Consider the following 10,736-nt stretch of genomic DNA (forward strand, 5'->3'; position numbering starts at 1 on the left):
TTGGAAAGAACTCTAGGTGGTTATCAATGTTAAAGCCCGTGAAGCCAAAAAGAATGATGAAGGGAGGATCAGAGACAATTAAGGATAGAATGAACTGGATCAAGTATTTAGGACAAGAGAATTGTAATAAATATTCATTTGACTTGGCATCAATCCCCTGGCAGCCCAAGGCAAGAAATTGTCCATGAGAGCATGCAGGTCTGGTGGAAGGAAGACATACGTCTGATGGAGAATGCACATTTTTTTCTTGGGATTGCATTATAAGGAATTTGTTGGGTAGCTTCATGTATATGAGCCATTGAATAATGTTATGGACGTGATGTGACTGGTTTTGCAGATATAGATTCTTTGGGAAGGGACATATTTTTGTACCAAGCCTAAATACGAGCTGAAGGCACAGCATGAACTCCTATCCCATTGAGGACGTTTTCATAAGAAACCCAGGTTGATACAAGCCACATGTGTTGCTTTTTGTAATCTAGTGTTGGGTAAAACCCAGAGAACCATGGCCCCACAGTATCTCTCCTCAATCAGTGGCTTCTAAGGCTGGCTGATGATCAGAAACTCCTGGGGAGCTTGCTTCTTGAAACGGCTTCTTTTCTGTGCAATGGGTTGGGAGTCAGGGCCTCCACCCTCTCCTCGAAACCCTGAACTGCCCAAGTGCACTGGAGAGGATTCAGGACGAGGCCACATCGCTGGGCCTGGTGGACAGTGGCTGGCATGCTAGTAACCACAGGAGGAGGCAGGGGCCACATTCCACTGTGGAAAGTAAGGAAATCCTTTTCTGATCTTGTCTTCTCAGATTGTCATGTGGGGGGCCTACTGTAGGCGGTTTAAAGTAATTTTTGTCAAGACTTCTCAAACATACTTCAGTGCCGAACTTTTTTTTATGCAACCTTATTAAAATTCTATGGATATATTCATTAGTATAGATGAACCAAAAATTGAAAGCTGGGGGCTGGGGATCAAGACAGGGCTGCCAGTGGCACAGGCATCCATCCATGTTCCTGTCGCCCACCCAGCAAAGGAAAGGTGTGTGTTCTAACCATGCTATTGAAATGGATTCTGAAAGAGAAGGAAGGAAGGAAGGAAAGAGAGAGAGAGAGAGAGAGAGAGAGAGAAAGCAAGAAAGCAAGAAAGCAAGAAAGCAAGAAAGCAAGAAAGCAAGAAAGCAAGAAAGAAAGAAAGAAAGGAGAAAGGAGAAGAGAGAAAAGGAATGGATTCTGTTATTGGGGCTTGTTGGGTGAAGTGATGTAGGCTTCTGTTTCTGTGTATGTCAAGAGGACATAGATTTGCAGACCAGGAAAGAACAGTCATCATGCTGCAATACAGGGGAAGAGATCTTACTTCCACCAGTAATATGTGGAAAGACAGGACAGAGAGAAGAAATTTTAAGTGGTTTTCTGGTTTATCACAGAGACCACATGCTAGGATATTTGCCAGTTTTCTGTGGCTGACAGCTGGTCTCAGCCAGCATAACCCCTTGTCCCTGCCACCACCCTGGTGGCTCATCTGCTTAGGATCTCTCTGGCCTCCCCTAGTGCTGACGTCAGCTCACAGGCCTGGAACTGGGAGTAATTTTCCATGGCCGAGCTGAGCCAAGGCTGGGCGTGAGGGCTGAGGAGCCACCGAGGCTTGGGTAGGAGCCGCAGGCCATGTGCGGACGGGATGGAGGTCAGAGCATGGGGGCAATGTCCTCGTGGAATGCTAAGCAGTGGGGCCTTGACTCAGAGCTCTCTGTTCCAGGCCTTTCCCAAATATGAGGCGTTCATGAATCGGTTGACATTAGCCATAGACCCTCTGCTGGACGCTTTCCCCGTGGACATGAGGCCTTCCAGAGGGGTTCCCTGCTGCAAAGGCTCCAGTCACTTTCCACGCTCAAGCCCCTGCTGCAGGCAGGTAAGTCCAAAGCGCAGGCATCAGGCATGATGAGTGACCTTCGGGATGTTGAGCCCATTTTCTTGATGATTGGACATGAGCTTGAACCTTCATAAGCCTGCCAACTGCCGTCCATGAATAGGGGTTTTCCAGAGCACTCTGCTGAGCAGATATTAGCCTGGCGGCCCTAGAAATAGAGCCTGAAGTGAAGGCTTGTAAGCACGTAGTTCATTGTGATGGGTGACCCCAAGGAAAGGGGGAGTGAAACTGGAAAGAGGAAGGTTCAGTCCCAGGGTGTGCTACTGTGCTGGCTACTACCACATGTGACAGGTGCTAGATCCCAGGAGGACCACCCAGGCGGCCTTATGAAGTGCACGTCAGGACAGTTCCCCTGAGAAAAAAAGGGAAACATTTATCCATCAGGTTCTGTCCCCCACTGGCAAAGAGTGCCCCATGGGGTTTAAGTCCCACCTGGAACATTAACTTCTGGGCAGTGCATCCATGGGTGCCAAGTGGGTTCCTGTGGGCGTCCTGTCATGGTACCAGAGACACCCTGGGGAAGAAACAGTGAGGCGCGTCCCACAGATCTGAGGTGAGATGCTGTCAGGTTTTACCGTGTGAAGCTGATTGAAGCCTGCATGGAGCTTGTCACCATAGTCGTGGCTAAAATAAGAGAGAGGGGCCAAGAGAGTTTGGAGAGATGCCCCCATACAGGAAGGATGTTAGATTTGGGCTCAGCAAGAAAAAATTCTGTGATGAATTGGGGATGTCTGCCACGGGTATGAGAAGGGACATTTCACCAAGCATGCTGCTATTTTCTACCATTCTTCCAGGATATGAAGACCAGGTTAGCTTCTGCATTCTAGAAAAGTGCTGAATGACTTAACTATGGCTACAAAAATTGCTGTGTAACAGCCACAAAACTCAAGGAGCATGTAAAAATAAACCTCTATTTCTCATGTGTCTGCACAGTCCAGTCTGGTGTGGTCTCACATGGGGGTTTATGGCTGGGGCATATCAGCCAGGCTAGTTGTGCTCCAGGTGCTTCCCACCCTCCTCCTGGAAGCAGCAGGCTGGTCCCAGCATGGCCATCTTACGTCAATGGCAGAAGCATAGTGCAATGTGTGGGCCAGTTTCAAGCATCTGTTTGCCTCCCATCTGTAAACATCCCATTGGCCAAAGCGAATCACGTGGGTGAGCCCAGACTCAAGGAGCAGGGCAGGTCATCCCAGCTACAGTGGGAGGTACTGCAGAGTTGCTGGGAAAAAGTGTGTGGCTACGGGGAGGAGTGAAGGATCAGAGCCAGTAGAATCTATCACAAACGCCACAAGTAGACATTGCCTCTCAGAGGACCAGTCCAAGAAGCGTCATGCGATAAAATTTATTAAGCAAGTGCTATGTGCCAGACACTAAGCCAGGCACTGGGGCTAAAATTGCTAGAGATCACGATCCATGCCCTCGGGGCCTTACTGCCCAGTTATTCTCTGAGATAGTGGGAATCAGCTTCAGAGCTGTGGGCCGGCCTAGGTGGCTACCTCCTAGGGGATGGGCCTTACAGAATTCAAAGTAAGGGACTAAGGTACAAGTTAACATTTTTCCAAAAATAATTCCAACCACTAGAACTTATTCAGTGCCTATGAACTTGCAAACACTTTACACATGTCATTTATTCCTTATATAGCTCTGGGGGACATGAAATAGTAGCTTATTGTAGCTACTCAGAGTGGCTTATAGTAGCTACTATTGTAGCTTCCCAAAGAACTTAGAGTAGCTCTTGGGGATATGAAATATTACTCCCATTTTACAGATAAAGAAATGAGAACAGAGATACCACACATTGGAATGACTCCTTCTTTCCTGTCTCAATTTATGTTTTATGGGTCTTCTCTTTCAGGTCATGTGCTGGGAGCCCAGCTGCCCCAGTATTACCAGGTCCTCACAGCTCCAATTACAAAGGTGAGGGGCTCCCCAGCCTCCGGCTGGGCCCCACAGTGAGGGGGACTCTCTCCCCGGGGCCCCATGCCCTTCTCCCTGCCATTTTGCCATCCCGGGTGCTGGATTAGTGGTTTGAGTCCGAGCCTCTAAAAGCCACTCTGGCCACGGATGCTGTGATTGGAGCCATGACAAGTCCCCACACTCCGGGGAGTTGGGTGAGTGCGGGGCAGGGGGTGGGGTGCAGCGGAGCGGAGTGAATCTCCCAACAGGAGTGCGAACAGCTGTCTCTCACCAAGCTCTCCCAGCGAGCCAGGCATGAAGCCAAGCACTCATCGAACCCTCAAAGCAACACCTGAGAGCCATGGTTCAGAGAAGGGACAGGTCTTGCCCCAAGTCACACAGCTAGTGGTGGCAGAGCTGATTCCCAGCTGACCCTCCAGAATCTTCCTTCTTAGCCACTTCTCCCTAATGCTGCAGCGAGAAAAGCCTCTCTCCCACTGTGATAGCTCAACATGAACAGCTTTCTCCTCCTCTTCCTGCTTCTTTTTCTCTCTCTCCCCTCTTTCTAGCTCTTCTCCTCCCACAAAGTTCCACTGCCCCTCTGACCCCCTGGGGTCCCAGGACACGCACGCACAGGTGCCTTCATGGCAGTGGGGGTGGGGCACTCCTTTCCCTCTGTGAGGGGGGCTGTTGACAGCCAAGCCAAGAGGGGGCAGCAAGACCCAGTGAAGTCTGCCCCTGTGGTGTGACTTAATGAGCCCCTGGTAGGAGCAGGGAGGGAGGGGGTGTGTGTGTGCGTGTGTGCGCTTGTGTCTTGGGATGGAGGATGCTGCCAAGGGTTGGGCCATTTCCAGTGCATCAGAAGATGCAGCTAGAAGCTGTCAGTGTGGCTTTTCTCTCAAAGGATGAGAACCACCCTTGGAAGTGGTTTTTCAGCACACACTAAGCCAGCTCCAAATTCCCCAGGGCCATGGAAAAGGGGGGTTGGCAATGGTTGCCCTGCCTCGGCCAACTCTATGATCCACCAGCCAGTTTGGATCTTCCACTGGGACCTCCTGTCCTTTTTTCTGTGACTCTGCGGGAGGCGTAGCTACTGCCCAGTGTGTGAAGTGCGCCTTTAAGTAATTTGTTTCTTCATTAATTTCTCCAGTGAATGTTGATGGAGCCCTTACCTGTGCCAGGGGCAGGGCCAGGGCATGAAGGGCACTGAGACCCTCCTAGGAGGGGTAGACAAAGAGCAAGTGATGATAGTGGAGCTCTGTGAGGGTTGGGATGCGGGTGGGGCAGGGAAGCAATGCTGTCCAGCATCAGAGGAGGCCTCCACGAGGAAGAGACACCTAATCTGAGCCTCTCAGGACAGGAGGAATTAGCTAAACAGACACAAGGGAGGACGGGGCTTCTAGGCTGCTGGATCGGCCCGTGCAAACGCTGGGGGCTGAGCCGGGACCATGGGGAGGTTTGCTTTGGCAGGAGTGCAGGCTGAGAGGGGGAGCTTGTTGGGGGATGAGGCAGGAGCCCTGGAGGCGTGTCCGGAAACTGGCCAGGCCCCTGAGAGCAATGCTGAGCCGGCAAAGGCATCCAAGGAGAGAAGTGGCAGGACTTGGCTAAGCTTGCGATGGGGCTCCAGGTCTTCAGGGAAGAAAGAGTGGGAGAAGGTGGTCCAACTAGGAGGACACCCCTGCAGGAGTGGAAGGAAGAGAGGACAGGCCGGGACCAGGAAAGAGGTCTCCGGGAGGGGGAACTGGAAAGTTCTTTGGGAGGCAGGGTTGATGGCGCCCGATGGCATGGAGGTGGTGAGGCACGTGTTCGAGTCGCACGACTGGCCCTCAGCTTTCTGTGGGAGACGGAAGCTGCCGTCACTAGGATGGGGGGAATGAAGGAAGAACAGGTTGGGGAATGGGGAAAGAGATGGGTTTCAGCTGCCAGCCAAAAAACCCCACTCAAGTGGGGATCTCTGGGGTAGCTGGCTCTCAGGAGAGAGTTAGGGCTGCGGGTTTGGGCATCGCCGCCGCGTGGTTGGTGCTAAAGCTCTGCCCGCAGACGGGTTTGCATGGGCAGAGAATGTAGGGCGTGAGGCAAAAGGCCTTACAGGAGCCTAGAGCCCATTTAAAGGCTGATGGGAAAGGCAGCATGGGGACAGGGAGAGGCTAAAGGTACCAGAAAGAAAGGACTGTTTGCACCTAGAGCTCTGGGGAGTTAAACCGCACCTCCAACCACTGACCCCAGTAGTCTGTCCTCAGGTATGTGCTGCTCCATCACGTGATGGGGGGCCTGGGGGAGATGCAGCTAGCCTGGGGCTATGTCCAGGGCGGCATGGGTGCCCTCTCTGATGCCATCTCAAGCTCAGCCACCGCACACGGAGCAAGCCTCTTCACTGAAAAGGTGAATTCCCCCCCACCCCGATTATTTGCCGGGATCCCAGTATTGGAACCAAATGTCAAATTCAGAGAGAGGGTTCCTCATTTTACCAATGCACAAAGTGGGGCTTTGGAATCAAGGGGCTAAGTTTGTGCAGCCTGTTAATGGCTGAGCAGCTGTCAACCAGGTCCCAGTTCTTCTGACCACCCCCTTTGAATGCTCTGGCCCCTAGCCCCCATTCGAGCCGAGCCTTTGCATTGGAGTGGGTGGGCTGAGGCTTCACCACATTGCCGCAGAGCCCAGCAGGGTGGAATCAGATGCGGAAGCTGTGAGCGCCCAGGAGCAGCACAGACAGTGGAAATCCCCCAAGATCCAACCTGTATTTTCTTTCCTGGGGGGTTTCCGGGGCCTCGCTCTGGTGGGCTCTGGACAGTGGCTAAAGTGCTGGTGAGCAATGAAAGGCGCGTCCAAGGAGTCATGCTACAAGATGGCTCGGAGGTGAGGAGCAAAGTGGTGCTGTCAAACACATCCCCACAGGCCAGCTTCCTGAAGCTGACACCACGGTGAGGCCTGGGGGCTGGAGCAAGATGTCTGCCAAGATGGGGGAGCGGGGGGGGTGTTGGTCAAGGGCGCCAGGGCTACATGAAGGCGGGAGATGCAAGTGCCCACTCTCTCTGCACTAGGGGAAGCCAGTCCTTCTCTCCTTTACCTAACAGGCAGGTAGCAAACAGGGAAGAAGCCTCGCACGTGGGGAGAAAAGTCCAGGGGAATGAGGTGACTTAGGCCATGCCGCTGGCAATTGGCAGAACCAGAGTTAGAACCCAGGTCTGACTTTTAACCCAGAGTTATCCTACCACCCTGATTCGCTGCTCTAACCAACTCTGATTCCACCGTCTGTGTCCGTTATCTATGGCCGTATCAATGCTGCGTGAAACAACCACAAAGCTTCTGGGCATTTAATGAGAAATACTGACTTAGCACGCAGAACTGGAGAATTCAGTTGAACCTGGCTGAGTTCAGCTGATCTGGGCTTGCTCAGGCACCTTCCATCAGCTGTGGGTCAACGTGGGCCCTGCTATCCTGGCGGGCCTTGCTCATGTGCCCAGGCGGGCTGGCTATGGCTAGTCCAAGACCGTTTCTGCTGGAATGACCAGGTTGACCAGCTCTGCTCTGTGTGTCTTTCATCCTCCAGTATGATCAGTGAGGCATGTTCTCCAACCTGGCAGAGGGCAAAAGCGAGCAAACCCACTCACGCAGGTGTTTTTCAGGATTCTGTCTGCATCCTACTTGCTAGCGTACACCTTGCCCCAAGCCCAGGGTCACAGTGGGAAGAGACTACAAAGGTGTGCGGGTACAGGGAGGGGTGAGGATTGGGGGCAGGTGTTGCAACTGATCGCACCTCCCCTGTCACCAAAACATATGATAATCCGTATGTGAGTATGGGGCTCCCAACCATTCTTGGGACTTATTTGGGGGGACAAGGCACCACTTTTTCTGAGTGATTCCACTAAGAAAATTCAACAAACATCGGTTCAAAAGCATCTTGTCAAGATAATTCTGAGATAATCAAGACTTTCAAGAGCTTACAGACTGGAGGAGGAAAGGGGCCTTCAGCCCACGGGCCACATCCAAAGTCGGAGTTGGTGTGGACCACTTACATTTGCTCAGGCAGAGTTCAAAGGAAGAGGTGGTTAGTGATGAGCTGGGGGCGGGGGGCGGGATCCAGGAGGCCTTCACAGAAGAGTTGCTTTGGCTGAGCTCTGAAGGATAGAAAGGTCCTGGCAGTGGAGGCTGAGGGACCACCCTGAGCAAAGGAAGAAGGCAGCCCCCTTGGGGCCTCAGCCATCCCCAGGCCTTTTCACAGAACCTTCTTCCAGGAATGGTTTCCTAAGGAGTTCGTGGAGAGGATCTCCCAGGCTGGACACCAAGTCACCTGTTACCAAGATCAACGGTAAGAGGCTCACAGATTGCAGAGCTGTCTCTTTTGACGTTATCTGAGTGAGAAAATCTCCCAGTTTGGGAAAAGCTGACTTATATCATCATCTCTACTCCCTCGCCTCCACCCTGCCCCCCATACTTTTTCTTTCCAATCCACCCCTTGGGTAAGCAGGGTGATGGGCAGAGAAGGAGGATCCTGGAGGCCAAGCACCAAGGCCTTTGGGCCCTCGCCTCTTCTTGGGTCCTTCAGTGGCTGTCGACAGGCTGCCTGACTTCCTGGCGGCCCCCAGTGCTCCCGGAGGCCAGCCACTGCCCCATCACCAGTGCCCCATCCACCTGAACTGTGAAGACACACTCCTCCACCGGGCCTTTGAAGACGCCATGGATGGCCTGCCTCCCCACAGGTGGGTAGGCCCTGGGCTTTGTGTCCCCTGGGACACTCCTACACACACGGGCTGGGGAAGGGGTGGGTGACTGTCTAGACACAGAGAGGAGCGCCTCTTCCTCCTAGTGCTTAACAGTCACAGTGTCTTAGGATCTACCTAAATCCACACTTACGTTCTAAGGAGAGGAAGTTCATCGCAGGCGGTAAGTCCGTGGGCCAGGGCAGATGAAGAGTCAAGAAAGAGTAGCGTGCAGTGCAGCCAAGTGTCACAGATTTGCAGAAGGGGCAAAGGATTGCTGAGAGAACAGCCCTGGCATTTGGGAAGAACTGGAGAAAATGCTTTCTGGGAGAGAAGAGGTCTGTCTGACTCAGCAGCCCATCAGAGGGCACACACTCATCCGATCTCCTTGCTCCATATTCTCTTCTCTGATAAGCCGCCTTCATGCAAAACTTCTAAAAGCATTTCCTACCTCCCAGCCCAGCTGAATCTCCATCCTTCAGAGATAGGCAGGGATGTTTCAGGAGCAAGTATCTTTCCGTACTGTCAATTGTCCACCAAAGGTTGTTGAAAACCTGTTCTGTGTGGGACTCTCTATTGAGTGTGGGTTAGGGGAGTTAGGGGTCAGGCAGGGGCCTGAAACAGACACAAAGCTTATCACAGGGCAGGCACACAAATACTTATAGCATGATGTAAAGAGGGTGTGTGCCCTGGGAGAAGGCTAGAAGGCAATGTCCACTTATTCATTCATAAATATTTTGGAGCTCCTACTCTGTGACAGGCTTGGTCCAGGGACCCAGGCACAGAGCAGCAAGCAAAGTCAACATGACCTCTGCCCTCAGCTCACTGACCTTTTATGGTGGAATGCAAGACAATCAACAAACATGCACTGATAGTATGGAGAAAAATAGGTCAGAGGAGCAAATGGTTCTCATAAGGAGGTCAGGAAAGAAAGGCGTCTCTGACAAGCATGGTGTTTGAGCTGCGACCCATGGGAAATGAGAATAAAGGTCTTATAAATATCTGAGGAAGAACATCCAGGCAGAGGGCAAGTCATGTGCAAAGGCCCTGGGGCGGAGTGGTCTGCTATGTTGGAGGCACAGGGATGTAGCCAGAGAGGCTGGAGAAAGAGAACCTGGGAGTGAGGGGGATGGCGAGGGTCCCAGAGCTGCAGCTGGGCCCTGTCAGCCACTCCTGGCTTTTACTCCCGGAAAGTTTGTGCCGAGCCTGACTTCCATTTTGGAAAGACCACTCTGGCCACTATTGGGAGAAAAAAAAGGCATCTGTTGCAATTGGTGACTACTGCAGAATCCAAGGGACAGAAGACGGTGGCCTGGACCAGGGTGGGGACGGCGGAAGTAACGAGAAGTGGCCAGATAACTGGGTATTTGAAGGTGAAGCTGCCCGCATTTGCTGTTGACAGGAAGTGGGGTGTGAGCAAAAGAAGTGCCACCGGAAGAAGGTGTTTGTCTTTATAAAAAAGGGGAACCTGTTGTGTGGGGGGAGGAGCAGGCCTTAGGCATTTGGGTTTGGACAAGTGACTCTGGAGATGCCTAGTGGACATCCAGGTTCAGAGGACACATCGCAAGTGAGGGATGCAGGGAGAGAGGGCGTTTCACGCGGCCTCGAAAGGGGTCATATCTGGAGATTGGAGGGCAGTGTGTTCCAAGTAGACATGGCATTGTAAGCAGGGGAGGGGCGGGAGACCGTCAGGGCTCTGTCGGGTGGCCGCAGCCCCAGCAGCTCTGGTTTGCACAGGCTGCTCAGGGCAAGGTGTGCAGACGGGGTAACCTGGGCTGAAATCGGCCGCCTGACAGCTGCTGCCCTGGGCCTGGCCCCTTCCCCCACGTGTGCTGTCTGCTGGGCCCGTCACAGTGCAGGCGGCGGTGGAGGCAGGTGGGGACAGACACGCAGGTCGAGGGAGACTACGTGGGACCTGAGAGTGGGGGCTGTGCATCCGAGGCTGGGAGCTCCTCCCGGGTGGTCTGGGCCGTCTCAGGGGGCACAGAGCCCGCGCGGGCCAGCAACCGCCACAGCCTCGCAGACACCCCCTCATCTCGCCCCAGGCCTGCCTTCCCCCGGTCCCTGTCACCTCGGAGCCACTCCCAGCCCCTTCCCTTGGAGCCACTCCCAGCCCCTTCCCTTGGGGCGGCTGCTTCTCTTCACACCTTGACCCTCTCTCCTCCCCACTGCGGCAAGCCTCTGACCGAACTCTGCATCCCTTCCTCGCTGGACCCCCCCCCC

At 53.3% G+C, this 10,736-nt stretch overlaps 1 protein-coding gene across 1 annotated transcript in view; it reads left to right on the forward strand.

Moving 5' to 3' along the window:
- Positions 1-10,736, forward strand: part of PYROXD2 (pyridine nucleotide-disulphide oxidoreductase domain 2) — a 29,033-nt gene that overhangs the window by 14,623 nt on the left and 3,674 nt on the right. The window contains 10 exon segments of the mRNA XM_073904344.1: positions 1,747-1,825; positions 1,828-1,899; positions 3,773-3,833; positions 3,929-4,051; positions 6,054-6,194; positions 6,600-6,734; positions 8,036-8,087; positions 8,089-8,122; positions 8,360-8,517; positions 10,692-10,736. The exon segment at positions 10,692-10,736 is cut by the window's right edge and continues 4 nt beyond it. Of these exon segments, the coding sequence (XP_073760445.1) occupies positions 1,747-1,825; positions 1,828-1,899; positions 3,773-3,833; positions 3,929-4,051; positions 6,054-6,194; positions 6,600-6,734; positions 8,036-8,087; positions 8,089-8,122; positions 8,360-8,517; positions 10,692-10,736 (900 nt within the window).

The sequence above is a fragment of the Callorhinus ursinus genome, unplaced genomic scaffold (genome assembly GCF_003265705.2).
Source record: "Callorhinus ursinus isolate GAN/ISIS: 27379988/994484 unplaced genomic scaffold, GSC_fseal_2.0 scaffold20, whole genome shotgun sequence".
Lineage (NCBI taxonomy): Eukaryota > Metazoa > Chordata > Mammalia > Carnivora > Otariidae > Callorhinus > Callorhinus ursinus.